Source organism: Equus asinus, chromosome 26 (assembly GCF_041296235.1).
Source record: "Equus asinus isolate D_3611 breed Donkey chromosome 26, EquAss-T2T_v2, whole genome shotgun sequence".
NCBI classification, from domain to species: Eukaryota; Metazoa; Chordata; class Mammalia; order Perissodactyla; family Equidae; genus Equus; species Equus asinus.
This window is the reverse complement of record NC_091815.1, coordinates 33,671,832-33,689,151: the sequence shown is the minus strand read 5'-3', so window position 1 is coordinate 33,689,151 and position 17,320 is coordinate 33,671,832. Positions and strand designations below refer to the sequence as shown.

Sequence of the window (17,320 nt, the reverse complement as noted above, 5' to 3'; positions counted from 1 at the left end):
CTTGGGCGGGGACAGAATAGAGATAAAGGACTGCGGGAGGGGGGCGGGACTAGAATGCGAGGGGCGGGGTCTAGCAGGGATGGGCGGGGCCTTTCCCCGCCCCGCCCCGCCCCCGACGCTGAGTGCAGTGGCAGCCCCCCTGCAGCCAGCACTCGCAGGCTCCTTCCCCCCGAGCGGAGCTGCGGGGCCGGCCGGGCCGGGGCAGACCCCGGGGACCCGGACGCGGCCGCCCGGGCCCGCGGGCGGGGGGATCAGCGGGGGGTACCGGCGGCAGGGGCAGCCACCATGGAGTTCCGCCAGGAGGAGTTTCGGAAGCTAGCGGGTCGCGCCCTCGGGAGGCTGCACCGGTGAGCGTGGTGGGGGTCCTGGGCGGGGAAGAGAGCGAGGGTCTGAGGAAGATGCTCATTCCCACTTGGGTGCAGACGGACAGCTGGACGGGTGATACCCTTGGATGGGGGGGGTCCACCCATCTTTCCAGTTTTCTCCCTCTGTCGCCGACGGTGCCCCTCTCTCTGGTCCTGTGGTCTTGTCTCATGCACCTTCTCCTTCATTTTTCTGCGCCCCACCCCACCCCAGGCGCTGCCCTTTTCTCTGGGACTGTATATCCCCCACCTTTTGGGTCTCTGACGCTTCCCCCACTTCTGGGTCTCTGTTTACCTATCTTCTCTCTGTCTCTGCATCTCTGTCCCCCTCTCTCTGGGTCTCTATTCTCTTTATCTCTGAGTCTCTGTCCCCCTCTCTCGGAGTCTCTGGCCATTGCTCACTCTAGATCTCTATCAATCCCTCTTTCTGGGTCTGTGTCCTCCCCCCCCCTCCAGCTTGCGTCCCCCCGCCGGGTGTCTGTCTCCCCTCTCTGGGTCTCTGACCCTCTCCTTTTGGGTCTCTGTCCCTCTATCTCTAGGCTTTTATCCCCCCAGCCCGGGTCTCTCCATCTCTGCGCCTTTCTCAGTTTCCGTCTCTCAGAGAGTTTAATCTGAAGCTAAAGCGGATTGGGGCCCATTGGTCCTTGTCCTTGAGGAGAGTTAAGCTGGGAGGAAGAAGCCAGGGGACCTGGATCTCTGGGGGAGAAAGGAGGTGCAGGCTTCTGGGGTAGGGCCGACTACCCAAAGGATGTAGGCTAGAGCTAAGAGGGACTTCCTCCCAGCCAGAGAGATGACCCCAGTGACCTGCGTGTCCCCAGGGCAATCTGGACACCTTCCCCCAGTCTCTCACCCCCAACCCCAGCCCTGGCTCCAAGTCAGAGAAATTACTCAGCTGCAGAGAAGCCTAAAAATATCTGGCCACAGCGCGGGAGGCAATGGCCTCATCAGTACCGTGCCCCCGCCGCCATTCCCTCAGACCCTGTCCACTTGGCCCGCAATCCTGACCCCATCTTTAGTTGACCCTCAGCCCATCTCACTAGGCCATGAGAGTCCTTCTCTAAGTCTAACACTAGTCCTGCTTGCTGCAGACCCCCTCCTAGCTCCAAACTTACCCCGCCTTCTAGTAACATGAGAGATGGGAATAAAGCTGGACAGAAGGGAGGGGGCAGGAGGATGGCACAGCGAGAGAGAGGGGGTAGGGGAGCTGAGATAACCTCACCCCTTCTTCTCCGATTCTTCCAGCCCCTCCCCACCCTTTTTCTCGCCTCCTTTCACGAGTTTCTCAAAATACATCAGTGCGAAGTCAGGAGAGCCAGAGAGACGTGCTGAGGGAGGGGGCTGGGAGGGGGGATGGTGGCAGGAGGGTTGTTTCTCAGGCCCCCTCCCTCAGTCTCTGCTTCCCAGCTTCTCATCTGTGTCTGGGTTTCTCTCAGTCTGTCTCCGCCTTACTGTCACCTCTCTGAGCTGCCTCCTGGGCCCCACAGACCCAGAGCTCGGAGCTCCCCCCAGGACAGTCATCAGGGAGTCTGAGCCGAGAAGGGCATTTGCATCTGAATGCTGGGGTTCAACTGGATGGTTAGAGAGAGAGGAATGCCCTGTATTAGACACAACACCCTGATTCCATTGAATCCTCTAGACCAAGCTGGGGAAACTGAGGCTCAGTTCGAGAAGGGGGAGAAATCACTGGAGGAGGACAAGTGTCATCATTTGAACTCAGGCCACTCCCTCTCAAGCCTGGAAGGGAGGCTGCAGAGTTCCCTCCAGATGAATGATGCTGGAGTGGGTGGAGAACACCCAGACCAGGAAACAGATGGTAGCCCAGGGCGACTTGGGAAGGGGAATGCGGGAGAGACAGGAGCCCACGGGCATCCTTCCTGAGAGCCCAGCCTTGGATGGGGCGATGCTGGGGGCCAGGAAATGATCAGGCCCCATCAATACTCCTGTGTGTGACCTTGGACGTGCTCCTTCCGCTTTCTGAGCCTCAGTTTCCTTAGCTGTACAATGGGAAGATAAGAGAGAACCAAAAGGACGTAAGGGGACAGAGAACCTGAGAGAAGCAGAGACAGAGACCCAGAGAGAGGGAGATTGAGACGACGTCTTCATTTCCGTTAACTGGCTCATCACCAAGTCCTCAGATCTGAGTCACGGGCACCCAGGAAGGGGAGACAAGGGTATGTGGGGGGGAATCTGCATCCAGGCTCTCCCCTCTCTGTTCTTGTTCTCCGCAAAGCATTGAGGCCACCTTCACCTCTGCCTCCCTCGATCTCTTATCCTGAAATAACTGGCGTTCCCTTGAAGCGCCCCCTCCTAACCTTCCAATCTACACTTGTGCCCATTTGATAGATGTGGAAGACTGAGATCCGTCCCCCCCCACCCCCACCCAGTTTAGAAAGCCTTGGCCAGAGATCTGACATCTCTTAATATTAACAATGAATATCAAATTTCAGGGGCTGCAATCACATCTTGAGTTTCAGTGTCAAATAGCATCTGATATCAACCTGGGTCAAGGTCTAATCTCATTGGCTGTCACATTCTGATGGGAAGAAGCCATCCCACCACCCCGGGCTTCATTCTGGGGGCTTCCATTTCCCCTCTCTGGCTCTCTGGCTCCCCTCTCTCAGGGTCTCTTTCCTTGTCTCCCTCAGTTCTGTTCATTGCCCCCGTTTCCTCCTCCCCCCACCCATTTCTTAATCACCACCGCCCCAACCTCCTTAAGTTCTAGGATGGGGAGGGGTGACTGTGCTCTCTCTTCTCTTCCACCCGCCTCCCCCTAGACCGTCTGGCTGTTCTTCCCTCCCCCGTCCCAGTCTCCCTCGCCTCCATCTGTTCTAGCCCCTTCCTGGGATCCAGCCCGATCCCCTGGCTGAGTCCCCGCCGCAGAGAGGGGCTGCACCTCACGAGTCACGTCCCCAGCCTGTCTCTCCTCAGTCTCCTTGTCTCTCCATCTTTCTCGTAAGGCTCTGGGTCTCTGCATCTGTGTCTTCTCTTCTGGGTTTCTGTTCCCACCTGTCTCTGGATCTCTGTCCCCCTCCCTCTCTGTGTCTCTGTTCTTTCCTTCCCTGCCCCTCCTTCTCAGGGTCTCTGTCCTGTTTCCCCCTTCTCTCCGTGTCTCTGCCTCTGTCTAATTCTCTCCCCCTCTCTGGGTCTCTGTCCCCTTCTCTCTGGATCTCTCTCCCTCCTTCTGTGTCTCTGACCCTCTTTCTCAGCCTGCCCACTCCCCATCTCTGTCCTCCTCCTTTGGGGTCTTTCCACACTGCCTCAGGGCACCTCCCTCTCTCTCCCTGCAGCCTCTCTCTGGGTTTGAGGTGGCTCTCCATGTACCCTCTCTGTCATCACAGACTCAATCCTGGATCCAGAACAGGCGGGGGCGAGAGCCACACTGGGGACTGAGCCAATCCCCCTACCGGGGCCATCTGTCCCTTGCCAGGACACCACCCGCCACTCCCCCTCCCTACCCCCTAGGCTGACAGCCTGAACTCAAGGTTCCCCAGGGATGTCCGGCTGGGCTGCTGGATTCCAGGGCCCAGGACGTCTCCGCACCCCCAAGTCACTGGGAATGGGCTTTGGGTGGCTGAACAGAGTCAGCTGTATGTCAGCCCCACACCTGGGGCCTGGAAGCAGGAAGGGGCATGCCACAGGGCGCAGGGGAGGAGGGGAGCCGGTATATATAGCCGACATGGCTGAGAAGCATCTGTTCTTTTGACACCTTTGCTGAAGCATCTCCTTAGCGCCTTTTGCTTCCTCAAATAGACTCAGATCTAGGAGAGGGGGCTGGAGAGAGTCTCTGGGCTTTGGGCTGGGGGCTGGGGACATAGGCTCAAGGATGGCAAAGGGTAGTCTGGGGTCTAAAACTCCTGAGTCAAGAGATGAGAAGGCTGGAGGAGAAGGGAACTGAGGACCTCCCCACCTGAGTCTGAGGGAGGAAGGGGCTGGGGCGTGGATTCTGGGTGTGAGAGAGATGGAGACCTGGGGTCCAGATTCCTGGGTCCTGGGGGGACAGGGGAGTTAGGGGCTGGACTCCTGGGGAAAGAGGGAGTGCGGGCTTAGAATCTTGGGTCTTTTTCAAGCAGGAGGTTTTCCCTGGACTCCTGTGTCATGGGGAGGAGGGAGCTGGGGGTCTGGACGTCCGAGTCTTTGACTTCCCACCCCGCAGCCTTCTGGAGAAGCGGCAGGAAGGTGCGGAGACGCTGGAGCTGAGTGCTGATGGGCGCCCAGTGACCACGCAGACCCGGGATCCGCCCATCGTGGACTGCACCTGCTTCGGCCTCCCTCGCCGCTACATTATTGCCATCATGAGCGGTCTGGGCTTCTGCATCAGCTTTGGCATCCGCTGCAACCTGGGCGTGGCCATCGTCTCTATGGTCAACAACAGCACGACCCACCGCGGGGGCCACGTGGTGGTGCAGGTAGCTCCAGGCTGGAGCCCTGGCACAGCCCGCCCCTGCCAGCCCTGCCCGCGCTCCCGATGTTGTCGCACTCGACTAGGCCACGCCCCTTCCAAACAACAGCCAGAGTAGCCCCGCCCATCTGTGCCGCCCTCTCAGCTCTAAGCCCCGCCCCTGTCTACATAAGCCCCGCCCCTATTTATTTCAAGTCCCTGACTTCAAAATGCAGACTCTGGCCCAGCATTAGGTTTCCTATATGTTGCCCCTGTTCCATTTTGGGCCTCCTTAGCAACTTTGCTCCGCCTGCGCTCCGCGCCTGTCCCAATGTCACGCCTGCTTAATCCCAGTCTCATCTCAAGCTCCATCCTGAGTTTCGATCGTGGCTTTCCTAAAGTTGCCGCTGCTAATTCCCGCTTCCTTTGCTCTGGCCGTTGCCCAAAGCCCCACCTCGTCTCAGACTTTCTCCCTATTTTAATTTCAGTATGGAGCCCCTGCCTCAGGAATAATTCCTGATCTGGGCTGTAGACAACCCCGTCCCTTGCTCCCTTCCAATCAGGCCTGCCCTTTTGGCTACTTCTTGTGCCTGCCTAGACACCATCTAGGTCACTCTGAAAATAGTTCGTGAGTTGGTTAGAAGTGGAGAAAGAGTCCGCACCCTCACATATGGGCCACCAGGCATTCAGAGAAGGGACACTGAGGCAGGGAAGCAGGAAGATCGAGGCTTCTAGGCAGCATCAGGCCCCGTTGCTAAGGTAGTGCTGCCCTAGCAACGTGGAGGAGCAGAGCTGGAGGGATGGCTTGAGCTCTGATTGGAGGGTGTTTGGGCGCGAGAGGGCATCCTTGTTTCTGATTGGCCGAGGGACTAAGTCTGTGGGTGCTGATTGGTGGAAGGGCCGAGCCTGGGACGCGGCGCCTGGTTCCATGTGCCTTTTGGTCCACAGAAAGCTCAGTTCAACTGGGATCCAGAGACTGTCGGCCTCATCCATGGCTCCTTTTTCTGGGGCTACATTGTCACCCAGATTCCCGGAGGATTTATCTGCCAAAAATTCGCAGCCAACAGGTACAACGATGGGGTCTCGAGATGAGGGGTTAGAAGATGTGGCCTCGCATTTGGGGCCTGACTCTGGGACAATGGGAGGAGCCTGGGTTCGGGGGCGGGGTCTTAGAGAAAGGCGGGGCTTGTGATTGGTGCGGGTGGGAGTCCCAGAGAAGGTGGGGCCCGGGGCTCTGGGGAATGCAAGGCCTGGCCTGCTGTGGGCGGAAAAGCAGAATCCAAGGCATGGCGGGATAGCTGGACCCTTTCCTCCGACCACGGACTCTTCCCATTAGGGTTTTCGGCTTTGCTATTGTGGCTACATCCACTCTAAACATGCTGATCCCCTCGGCTGCCCGCGTCCACTACGGCTGTGTCATCTTCGTGAGGATCCTGCAGGGGTTGGTAGAGGTAAAGCCTCGCCCCCTTATGACCCCGTCCCGTTCTGACTCCTCCTCTTCTTGTTGACCTTGGTTTTCTCCTCCCTAGGGGGTCACGTACCCCGCCTGCCACGGGATCTGGAGCAAATGGGCCCCGCCCTTGGAGCGGAGTCGCCTGGCGACAACGGCCTTTTGCGGTGAGGAAGGGGCTGGGGATCCAGACTTGAGGGTCTGAGGGAGGAGGGGCTGTGGCCTGGATTCCTGGGTCTGAGGGAGGAGGAGCTGTGGCCTGCACACGTGTCCCAGAACTTGTATCCGCACTCCTGGATCTGAGGGAAGATGGACCCTTTCTCCATCCCGCATCCTCCCCCTTAGGTTCCTATGCTGGGGCGGTGGTGGCGATGCCTCTCGCCGGGGTCCTGGTGCAATACTCAGGATGGAGCTCCGTCTTCTACGTCTACGGTGAGGGGCCCGGACGCCTGGGTCCGGGTGGCGCCGGGGCGGAGCGAGGCCGGTGGTCACCTCGCTTCCATCCCCCTCCTGACCCCTCCCAGGCAGCTTCGGGATCTTCTGGTACCTGTTCTGGCTGCTCGTCTCGTATGAGTCCCCGGCGCTGCACCCCAGCATTTCGGAGGAGGAGCGCAAGTACATCGAGGACGCCATCGGCGAGAGCGCCAAGCTCATGAACCCGGTCACGGTCCGGGCCCAAGGCTGCGGGGCGGGGCGCGGCGGGGCGAGGAGGGATACCCAGGCGGGGAGGCAGGAGAAAAGGGGACTTCGAACACGCACAGCGTGTAGACCGTGATGGGTTCGGGGAGCCTGTTAGAGGGGACCTGATGGGAACGCAAAGGGGTCGGGGCCAGAACCTAGGAGGCGGAGTTAAAGCGTGAGGAGGACCAGACTTTAGGATCGGCAGGTGCTGAGGGCAGGGCCAGGTCGCGAGGTGGGCGGAACCGGAACCACTGATGGGGCGGGGTTAAACCAGCAGAGGCTGGATTAGAATGTGGCGGTTTTGCTTAGACCTTGGGGTGGGTGAGGCTAGAACTAGGGGACGTCATTGAGTGGAAAATGACTCCTGGGCCCACATTTATGGGCCTTTGAGGGTCATCGTGGGGTCCGGACACTTGCAAACCTGAGGGACCACGGTTGAGTCGGGACGCCTGCATCCCCGAGGTGTCACCGTGAGCCTGGGATGCCAGAGTTCCCACAGAGACATGGTCGAGCCGGCGCCCCTGGGTCCCTGGAGGTTTTAGTGAGGTCGGGAAACCTAGGTCTCTGCGGGACTATAGTGGGGTCTCTGAGGGGACACAGAGAGCGCCCAGCCCTGGTCTCTGTCTTAGCGGCCCCTCCTCTCGCCCCCCGCAGAAGTTTAACACACCCTGGCGGCGCTTCTTCACGTCTATGCCAGTCTATGCCATCATCGTGGCCAACTTCTGCCGCAGCTGGACGTTCTACCTGCTCCTTATCTCCCAGCCCGCCTACTTCGAAGAAGTGTTCGGCTTCGAGATCAGCAAGGTTGGGCCCAGGAGGGGAGGGCAGGGGGTGCAGTCGAGGTGAGGGGGAAGGAGCGGCGCCTGGATCCCAATGGGTTGGAACGAGGGACGGGGAGGAGCCCATGGTGCATGAATCGGGCGGAGAGTCCGGCCGGCGGCCCCTGAGCCCCTGCCCTGAACGCTCGCTGGCGCAGGTGGGCCTGGTGTCAGCGTTGCCCCACCTGGTCATGACCATCATCGTGCCCATCGGCGGCCAGATCGCGGACTTCCTGAGAAGCCGTCGCATCATGTCCACCACCAACGTGCGCAAGTTGATGAACTGTGGGGGTGAGTGGGGCGGGGCCTGGGCCGGGTCCAGGACCACCCGGGCTGGCAGAGCTCGGTGGGGCGGGGCCGTGGGAGGATGGGGGCGGAGTCAGAGGGCGTGTCCAAAAAAGGCGGGGCCAGGATGAGGCCGGACCTGGATGCAACCTAATCCCAGGCGGCCAGTCTCAGAGGCCGCGGCATGGAAGGGCAAGGGGGGGTGTGACTATCCAGGTGGCGCAGAGGTGGGACCCAGTTGGATCTGGAAGGGTGGGGTCTACACTGGACGGGGCGGAGGAGGACAGGAACTAGGTGTTGAAAAGGGGCTATGAGTGGGGGGACCTGGAGACACTGGTCTGGGCGGTGTGCTGCCTAACGAGCTGGGAGAGAGAGGGAAAGAGTGAGGGTGCACAGGTGGTGCTTGGACCCTGCGTATTCAGGGCGAGGCCTAGTCAGGGAGTGGGGACATGGGGCGGTGGAGCCTGTGCGCGTGGTCAAGGGCCAGGCGTGGAGGTGGCCAGACCGGGCCGGATGGAGGCGGGCCGGGGTGGGAACCTGTCTGGTGGGAACCGCTTTGGCCGGCGCTCAGATGAGGCGGCCCTCCATAGGCTTCGGCATGGAGGCCACGCTGCTGCTGGTGGTCGGCTACTCGCACTCCAAGGGTGTGGCCATCTCCTTCCTGGTCCTCGCCGTGGGCTTCAGCGGCTTCGCCATCTCTGGTGAGAACCGCAGATCTGGAGCTTGGGGGATCCTGGTCAGCTCTGTGGGGAACTTCCTGGCTCAGGAAGGGGACCTCCCAGCCTCGAAAAAGGTGGACTAGAAAGGGCAGCGGGAAGGAGGGGGGAGGGGAATGGAAAGAGGGATGGGGGAGGGCGGCCCAGTGGGAGTCGCTTGAGTGAGACTCGGGTGTGATGCCTCCTGGCTGGCCTCGCCAGGGTTCAACGTGAACCACCTGGACATCGCCCCGCGCTACGCCAGCATCCTCATGGGCATCTCCAACGGTGTGGGCACGTTGTCGGGCATGGTGTGCCCCATCATCGTGGGCGCCATGACAAAGCACAAGGTCTGTGCACCGCTCCTGACCCGCTCGCGCTCCAAATTTTGTGTCACCCTCCGTGGGCTCCACCCCTGCCTCTCTGGGTCACCTTCAGCCTTTCTGTTGATCTCTGTCTTCCTTTCTCCGGGCCTCCCCTCCCCCTTTCAGGGTCTCTCTCCACCCCCTGTTTCTCTGTCCTCTGACCCCAATTCCCTATTGTCCCCTCACAGACTCGGGAGGAGTGGCAGTACGTGTTCCTCATTGCCTCCCTGGTGCACTATGGGGGTGTCATCTTCTACGGGGTCTTTGCTTCCGGAGAGAAGCAGCCGTGGGCGGAGCCTGAGGAGATGAGCGAAGAGAAGTGTGGCTTTGTTGGCCATGACCAGCTGGCTGGCAGTGACGAAAGCGACATGGAGGATGAGGCTGAGCCCCCCGGGGCGCCCCCTGCTCCCCCTCCCTCATACGGGGCCACACACAGCACAGTTCAGCCCCCAAGACCCCCACCCCCTGTCCGGGACTACTGACCATGTGCCTCCCACTGGACGGCAGTTTCCAGGACCTCCATTCCACACATCTCTGGCTTGAGTGACAGTGTCTAGGAACCCCAGTCCTCTCTGTCCTGCCTCAGGCCTACGAAGCACTCTCCCTGGTTCCCAGTGCTGTCACGTCCTCTTCCCTTCCCAATTGCCTCTCAGGGGTAGCAAAGCTGCAGACTGGCAGTTTCAAGAATACCCAAATTCCCCTAAAGGTTCCTTTCTTGTTCTGCCTCAGTGGTTTCAAATCTCTCCTTTCAGGGCTTTATTTGAGTGGACAGTCCAATCTCGTACTCTCTCGTGTGGTTTTGGGGCATCTCCTCCCTTTCCTTTAACCCCACGGACTCTCGGGCTAAGTCCTGAGATCAGTCAGCCCCCCTCTCCTTTCAGAAAAATTCAAGGTCTTCCTCTAGAACTTTCAAATCTCCCAACTCTATTCTGCATTTGCCAGATTGGTTTAACCAATCACCGGTCCCCGCCATTCTAAGGATTGATTCTCACCAGCGTTTCTGAGGGAAAATGGCGGTTTCAAGTCCCCCCTCCCCCTTTCGGCCCTCTCTCCACCAGCAGATTCTGCTGAAGCACCAAACTCCCCAAAACCTTCTCCCTGGCTTAGCGCAAAGTCTAGGGAAATAACCAAAACGGCGGGTTTAACGATACGCCTCTCCACCCCCATGCACTTTTTCCGACACGGTTTTCAGGTCTGAATAGTGGCTGCTCAAGTCTAGCAACTCAACGGTTTGAAGCCACCACCATCGAACTTCCCCGTGGTGGTTTCAAGATGCCCCTCTTCCCCACAATTCCTTGCACTTTATTCTCCTGGGTGGTTTCAAACTACCCTCGTTTTCTCAGTGGCCATTTGTGGTGTCCCTCAGGGGTTAAATGACTCAAAATCTGGGATCCTTCTCCTCTCAGACTCCCCTATTTCGGCTTAGAATTTGGGGAACGTATATAGGGGAAGTCACAGGAAAGGGAAGGGGCTGGGGGAGAGGGGTGTTTTTCCCCGGGCAGGGTTGTGTCTTTGTGTCTCTGTCTCTGTGACCGTAAATCCTGCCCTCCCTCACGCCCAATAAAATGCTTTGGTGTACGTAGTCGTCATTGGTCGTGGAAGTCACAGGAGTCCTGGCCCCCAGCCCCTCCTCCCTCAGTCCCAGAGTCCCAGCCCCTCCTCCCCCAGGACTCAGGCAGAGGAGGTGTCTAGGCGTGGGAACACGTGATTTATTCGGCCTCAGGCTGCGTTCTCTGGTCAGAGCGAAAGCATCTCTGTGTGCTGGACCGAGAGGACCACTATGTAGCAAAGCGTGCCGGGAGGACAGGACCTCTGGGGCCTTCCTCGGCCTGGGGATGCTGCTGGTCTGGAGGGACCGAGCGGGGCTCAGACGAAGTTGTTGGGGAGCGTGGCAGGGGAGAGCGGCTCCAGGGGCTGGGGGCGACCCCCGCGGGGCGGCGGGGGCAGCTTGGGCGGCAGCGGGGGGGTGGGCGGCGGCTGCTTGGTGGCGATGTGTGAAGGGACCCAAGCGTCCGGGGCATAAAAGTAGAGGTCATAGGCTGGGTCCTTCGGGGTGTCCAAATGCATAACTGCGGGAGCAAAGGAGCGAGGTCATCCCCAGGCTGACAGGGGGCCTGTCTCCTCTGCTGCGCCGCTGACCGACGGGGAGGCGGGGGAGAGAATTCCGACCACCCTTGGAGCTGGGTTTTCGAATTAAAGGATGAGGTCTCTTAATAGACAAGGGGGCGTGGCGTCCTGCGGCAGGGGCGGGGCATGCAGCGTAGGGGCGGGGCCTAAAGGGCTCGGGCCGCCCTCTATTAGGGGAAGGGGCGGGGCTTGTAGAGACCGGTGGCTCGGATCCTGCCGCTCGTCTCTGCTGGGCTGGGCGCAGGGCTGGACGTGTGTGTGCGAAATTTCAGAGACTTAGGGGGCAGGACCTGCCATGGAGGGGTCAGGGCTTCTATTGACCTTAGATGGGAGACCTGTACTTTCTGGCAGGGCGCCCTCAAATGCCAGGAGAACCCAGGTTACGGAAACGTGCAGGTATTCAAGGGCCGGTCAATGTAAGGGTCGCTCACCCGGTTCATCTCCGTCGTTCGGAAGCCGGTGGTGTGCGAAGGGCCTGTGTCGAGCCGCCCGGCGGTAGAGACACCAGAGCAGCAGGAAAATGCCGATCAGCAGCCCGGTTCCAGCGAGGAAGAGACACAGGGCCCCGCCCGCCACGCCCCGGGGACGTCCCACCAGGGTCACGCCTTAAGGAAGGAGCCAGGGAATGAGCAATCGAACTCCCGGCCCCTCCTCCCTCAGACCCAGGAGTCCAGCCCCCAGCCCCTCCTCCCTCAGACCCAACAGCATCAGCCGTCAGACCTGGGAGTCTGAGCCCTTAGCCTCTTCCTCCCCTCTCAGACTCTGGATCCCGGCCCACAGCTCCCTCCTCCTTCCGACCCCGGGAGTCCAGACTCCCAGGCCCCTCCTCCCTCAGACCCAGGAGTCCGGTCCTAGCCCCTCACCGGTCTCCTGCACTCGTTCCACCACGATGATAGTGTTGACTCTCTCACCTCGGCTGCGCCGCTGGGGGACCCGCGGAGTGGCTGGGGCCGACTGACTGGGGGGCCCTGGAGGAGCAGGGGGGCCCGCAATCCGGGCTGAGGGAGGAGGGACATTGGGCCCTTTAGAGCTAAAATTTTGGGGGGCCTTCAGCTCAACGGTCCCAGGAGAATCTGAGGTGGGCGATTTAAGGGAGCCGGGCTGGGTGGCTGAAAGGGTTTCCGGCTTGGGATTCAGGGGCAGCTCATTTAGGGCCGTAGCTTCCTCCTTGAAGGGTGCAGGCGTTTCTGGGTGAAGACTAAGGGAGAGCTCAGGGTCAGAGGTCATAGGGATCTCTGTGGCACCTTGGTAGGGGTTTGTGGGGGATTCTGTTTGGGGAATCTCAGTGGGGCTGGGGTTATGGGTTACAGGGGATTCTGGGCGAGGGGCTTCGGTAGGGTCAGGATGGAGGGTCTGGAGGAATTCAGAGTTCGGGGTCTCAGTGGTGTCAGGGTCATGAGTTTCTGGAGATTTGGGGTCAAGGGTCTTGGCGGGGTGAGGATCCGGGGTCTCAGGGGCTTCTGCACGTGACATTTCAGTGGAGTTAAGTTTGGGACTCTCTGGGGATTCTTGGGGTGCAGTTTGGGTGGGCTCAGTGTCTGGGGTCTCAGGAGATGCTGGGTGTGAAGTTCTGGAGGGGTTAGGTTCGGGGGTCTCAGGGGATTCTGCGTGTGGAACTTCAGTCGAGTCAGGTTTGGGGGTCTCAGAAGGTTCTAGATGTGTCGTATTGGAGGAGTTCATGTTGGGGGTCTCCAGGGATTCTGATATTGAGGTGTTGAGTGAGTTGGGTTTGGGGGTCTCAGGAGACTCTGGATCTGGGGTTTCCTGGAGGTCAGGGTTGGGGGTCTCAGTGAAGTTAAGGGGGGAAGGTTCTGGGGAAACTGCATGAGGCATCTTGGAGGGCTCAGGATAAGCACTCTCAGGGGACTCTGGGTTAGGCCAGTCAGGGGTGGAATTTTCAGAAGCGTGAGGGGAAATCTCAGAGGGGTGGCCCATCCCCGGGAAGTTGGAGTCCGCAGGCGGTGAGGCCGAAGGGGCGGCCTGGGAACCCAGCCAGGCGAGGAGGAAGACGAGGATCGGGCTGAAGGATTTCATAGCTCTGGGAGACGCCTATAGCTGCGGGCGAGCGGGAAGGAAGGGGTTAACCCGGAAGCCGCCCGGGAGCCCTCATCCCCTCCCGAGGCCACGCCCACCCACAGAGGCCCCGCCCACTGGTCCCCAGGTGGACTTCTTCCCCGCCCAGTTGGGCGCCTGGGAAAGGAAGAGAACCGAATGGCAACTCCCCGAAGGCTGCGGGGCGGTAGCCGCCGTAGCTAAGGGAGACTGAAGCGCGGGGCTTCTTGGGAGTCGTAGTTAATTTCCTTATCTGTTTCCCCGAGAGGGCAGCAGAAAAATTGGGAGAGAATGACACCTCTCCAAGCCCCCAGACCTTCTCGGCTTGGATTTCGGAGGGTATAGACCTCCGAGGGGACACGGGATCCCTTCCTCTCCGAGGGCCCCGGGTACACCTTGACTCAACAGTTGTTTACACTAGAGGAGGCTCAGAAGGAACAGCTCGGGGCTGATGCCCAAGACTCCTGAGTCCCAGAGGGTGGAGGGCACTGTCGGTCTAAATTCCTGGTCCTTTAGACAGGAGAGGCCTGGGGGTTCAGATGCCTAGAAGTTGGAGGGGGCAAAACTTGGGGAGGGGAGCTGCATTACAGGGGAGAGAGGAGATGAGAGTCTTGATCTGTTAGGTCCTGAGTTAGAAGGGGGTTGGGGACTCTGAGTCTTGGGTCCTCCAGAGACAGGGCTGGGGGGTCTGGATTCCTCAGAGGAGAGAGCTGCGGGGCGGGACTCAGGTCTCTCTGTTTATTGAGGATGGAGCTGGGATCCCAGGGTCTCAGGGGCTGGTCTGGGGCAGAGATGCCTAGGTCTGTGGTCTGGTGAAGGTGGGGGTGGTAGACACCTGGATGGGACAGGGTCACTTGGGTTCCTGGGGTCTCTTACCTGCTCAGTGGGATCCAAGATAACAGCAGGTGAGCGGAGCTGGATGCGGAGATTGGTGAATGCTGCAGAATGGCTCTGGGTGGGGTGGCAGGAGGTTGGGTCCCAAGGGTGCAGGTGACGCACCTGACCCCCTCCCTGGGGATCCTGGAAGCCTAGCGACAGACTTGGGCTCTTAAAGGGACAGAAGTAAAGGACATTGTCCCTGGAGTGGGGAATGGAGTTAGGGACTGGATCGCCTGGTGGAGGGATGTGGCCCAGCCAAGCTATCTTCCTTTTGAAACCACGGCTCTGGGCCCTCCGCCCTCTCCTATCCCCAAACCCAAGAGTCCAGGTCCCTCGTACCCTCCTACTTCAAGATCCAGGAGTCAGAGCCCATAGCTCCTTCCTCTCAGATCCAGAAGTCCAGATCCTCAGACTCTTCCTACCCCAGAACCCAGGAGTCTGGTCCCTGTCCCTTCCACTCCAAGACCCAGGAGCCCAGACCCTGTTCCACTCCTCTCTGGTGAACTAGGAAGTCCAGGTTCCCATATCTTGCCAATCCGACACCCAGACTACCCTTTGGGACTTCCCAACCCTTGCCCACCTCCCCGCTGTGTGTGGGGTTGGGCTTTATCTTCACAACTCCCCCAATTTCACCCCCCACCCAGGAAGGCTTAGACACACCCACAGGGCAGCTGGGGGGGTCTTCACAGTCTAAGACTTTTCGATTTTGCCTTTTGCTTTACCTGCCTTCACACCCCCCACTGCTGTATCCCGTTGCCTTCTCTTCTTTTCCCCCTCCCATCTCTCACTCTCTCTTTCTGGATTTGTCTCTGGGCATCTCTGTCCAGGTTGGCTGTCTCTGTCTCCTGTCTTTCTCAGAGCCTTTCCTCTCATCCCTCCATCTCTAGCTGGCTCTCTTTGTCAGTTTCCTTCTTCCTTCCTTTTCCCTTCTTTCTTCCTCTCTTTCCTTTTCTATGTTACTCTCTTTGTCCTTCCCTCTCGAGGTCACTTCATCTCCTTGTGTCTCTGGTTCTCCTCATCAGTTCCCCCTCTGTTGCTTTCCCTGTCTCTCTTTCTCTTTGTCTCTGGTTTCTGCACTGATGGTCCCTCCGCTGGTCTCTATTTTTATCCTTCTGACACACCCCCCGTGTCCACTTCTCTGTCTGTCTGTCTCTCGGCCTCCCGCTTCTGCTCAGGTCCCAGCTCCTGGTTCCAATTAGTTGGTGGCCGCCAAAGCAGCGGCGGGGCCCCCGCCCCCGGCTCCTCATTACCGCTGGCGGCTCCTAATGAGCCTGGGGGGAGCTGACCCCGCGCCCTGGGCCCCCTGGTCTGCGTCACTGCCCGCTGCGGGGGCCGTGGAGGCGATATAAGGGGGCTGCCAGGCTCGCTGTCCGAGCCCACTGCGCGGTAGGGGGCTCTGCCAGCGGGCTGCCGGGGGTGGGTAGATGGTGGGGTCGGGGTTCTGTGCCAGGACGCAGGCCTTACTGAGCTCTTCCCTGTCTCCCCACAGGTGATGGAGACCCGCCAGGTGCCCAGGAGCTTCCGGGTGCGGCTGCTGCTGCTCCTCCTGCTGCTCGTGCCCTGGGGCATCCGCACTGCCTCAGGAGTCGCCCTGCCCCCCGCGGGGGTCTTCAGGTTAGTGCGACGCCCAGGACTCCCAGGGAGGGGTGGGGACTTAGAGAGGTGGGAAGAGACCCAAGGAGAAAGGGGGACAGAGACTCAGAAAGAGAGACAGAGACCCAGAGAGAGGAGGACAGAGACTAGGGGGGAAGAGAGACAGGGAATGGGCAGGAAATCAGCAGGAGAAAGAGATTCAAAAAGATTCCGAGAAAAGCGTTCAGAGACTTGAAAGGAGTCGAAGCAGAAACGGATTCGCTCCTTGAGCAACGTTTATTGGCTTCTTGGCGTGCGCCAGGCCGTGCGCTGAGCGCTGGGGGCGGACAGGTGCACCAGACTCGGTCTCCGTACTCAGGGAGCTCCGAACCTGGTGAACCGAGAGACAGAGACCCCCGCGGAGAAAGAGAGAGACGGGGGACAGAGACCGAGCCGCTCCACAGACGGTGCAGTAACAGGGCTTCGAGTTAGACGGCGGGGAGGACAGGCGGCGGCGGGCGGGGGGCCTGGACGCGCGGTAACCGCGTCTCTGGGTCTCCCGCAGCCTCCGCACCCCGGGCCGGGCCTGGGTGGGTCCGGCCACCCCGCTGGAGCTGCGGTCGATGCGGCGGAGCCTCGCGCTGGCAGACGACGCGGCGTTCCGGGAGCGCGCGCGGCTGCTGGCCGCCCTCGAGCGCCGCCACTGGCTGAACTGGTACATGCACAAGCTGCTGGTGCTGGACGCGCCCTGAGGCCCCGCCTGGCCGCCTTAATAAAGACCCCGTGTGCGCTGCGGCTGCGCCTCCTTCCTGCGCCGCCTGTGTGTGTGTGTCGGGTGTGGGGGGTTAACAGAGGGGGGCTGCATCTGCTCTGTCTCCTCCTCTCACTCTGTGCCTCTGTCCTTCTCTCTGGTTCTCCGTAACGTCCCCAGTCTCTGTCCTTCTCTGGATGTCTGTCCCCCTTCTGAGTCTCTGTACTCTCTCTTCTCACCCTCCTTGCTTCCCGGCCCTCAGGGAATCTCCGTTTCCTCTCTCTATTCTTTCTGCCTCTGAAACTCTTCCTTTAATTCTTTACCACTTTCTTTTTTTCTCTGATTCCTCCGTGTCTTCCTTTTCTTTCTTCCTTTGGGCCTCCGTCTCTTACTTTCTTCCAGCTCTCATTTTCCACTCTCTGGTCACTTCCCGACTTCTCTCGGGGCGCAGTGGAAAGATCGGGGGTTCTGGTGTGAGATGCACCTGCCGCTCGAGACCAGGTTCCCCCAAACCCAGCTGTATGATATTGGGAAGGGCTTCTTAACCTCTGAGCCTCCTTTTCCTCATGTCTAAGGAGGAATAAACCAGATACACCAGATGACTTCAGCACAGAGCCCCGCTTCGTTAAGCACAGTGCTTAATGAAAGCAAAACGCTTTCATTAGAAAAGGGTTTCCGCTCTCTCGCAGCAGCCTCCAGCAGTTTCTTCAGGGTTTTCTCGCTGAAGCCTTCCTGGGAGACCACTGGGGCTCCAGATTAGGGTGGGGGAATAGGAGAGAGGGGACCAGGCGTTGGGCTCCGGGAGGGCGGGGACGGAGGAGGGGAGACACCTGGGCCGCCGGGGGAGCTAGGAAGTAGCCAATCAGAAGCTGCCTCTCTCCCTGGAGGTCGGCAGCTGTTCCGCG

General features: G+C 59.9%; 3 protein-coding genes across 3 annotated transcripts; 2 read left to right on the top strand and 1 right to left on the bottom strand.

The window, feature by feature from the left end:
* The first annotated feature begins 113 nt into the window (after positions 1–113).
* Positions 114–10,616, top strand: SLC17A7 (solute carrier family 17 member 7). The gene is made up of 12 exons (XM_014852293.3): positions 114–347; positions 4,516–4,768; positions 5,689–5,807; positions 6,077–6,191; positions 6,270–6,357; positions 6,536–6,622; positions 6,715–6,857; positions 7,526–7,675; positions 7,848–7,980; positions 8,565–8,675; positions 8,892–9,019; positions 9,223–10,616. The coding sequence occupies exons 1-12, from the start codon at positions 286–288 to the stop codon at positions 9,514–9,516; spliced, it is 1,683 nt and encodes a 560-aa protein (XP_014707779.1). The 5' UTR covers positions 114–285; the 3' UTR covers positions 9,517–10,616.
* Positions 10,617–10,725: 109 nt separating this feature from the next.
* Positions 10,726–14,223, bottom strand: GFY (golgi associated olfactory signaling regulator). Its single transcript, XM_044759102.2, has 4 exons — positions 14,090–14,223; positions 12,025–13,216; positions 11,593–11,766; positions 10,726–11,103 (listed from the first exon to the last, which is right to left on the bottom strand). Exons 2-4 carry the CDS (start codon positions 13,193–13,195, stop codon positions 10,901–10,903), a joined length of 1,548 nt encoding a protein of 515 aa, XP_044615037.2. The 5' UTR covers positions 13,196–13,216; positions 14,090–14,223; the 3' UTR covers positions 10,726–10,900.
* Positions 14,224–15,187: 964 nt separating this feature from the next.
* On the top strand, positions 15,188–16,416 carry PTH2 (parathyroid hormone 2). Its single transcript, XM_014852292.3, has 3 exons — positions 15,188–15,478; positions 15,582–15,706; positions 16,230–16,416. Exons 2-3 carry the CDS (start codon positions 15,585–15,587, stop codon positions 16,414–16,416), a joined length of 309 nt encoding a protein of 102 aa, XP_014707778.1. The 5' UTR covers positions 15,188–15,478; positions 15,582–15,584.
* Positions 16,417–17,320: the final 904 nt, after the last annotated feature.

Bases quoted from the DNA above. Each gene is read 5' to 3' on its own strand.
- SLC17A7 (XM_014852293.3), top strand. From the start codon at position 286: ATGGAGTTCCGCCAGGAGGAGTTTCGGAAGCTAGCGGGTCGCGCCCTC. The intron at 348-4,515 runs GTGAGCGTGGTG...CCCACCCCGCAG, and splicing joins GCCCTCGGGAGGCTGCACCG to CCTTCTGGAGAAGCGGCAGG. The intron at 7,676-7,847 runs GTTGGGCCCAGG...TCGCTGGCGCAG, and splicing joins TCGGCTTCGAGATCAGCAAG to GTGGGCCTGGTGTCAGCGTT.
- GFY (XM_044759102.2), bottom strand. From the start codon at position 13,195: ATGAAATCCTTCAGCCCGATCCTCGTCTTCCTCCTCGCCTGGCTGGGT. The intron at 11,767-12,024 runs GTGAGGGGCTAG...TCCTTCCTTAAG, and splicing joins GGAACGAGTGCAGGAGACCG to GCGTGACCCTGGTGGGACGT. The intron at 11,104-11,592 runs GTGAGCGACCCT...TTGCTCCCGCAG, and splicing joins GAACGACGGAGATGAACCGG to TTATGCATTTGGACACCCCG.
- PTH2 (XM_014852292.3), top strand. From the start codon at position 15,585: ATGGAGACCCGCCAGGTGCCCAGGAGCTTCCGGGTGCGGCTGCTGCTG. The intron at 15,707-16,229 runs GTTAGTGCGACG...GGTCTCCCGCAG, and splicing joins CCCCCCGCGGGGGTCTTCAG to CCTCCGCACCCCGGGCCGGG.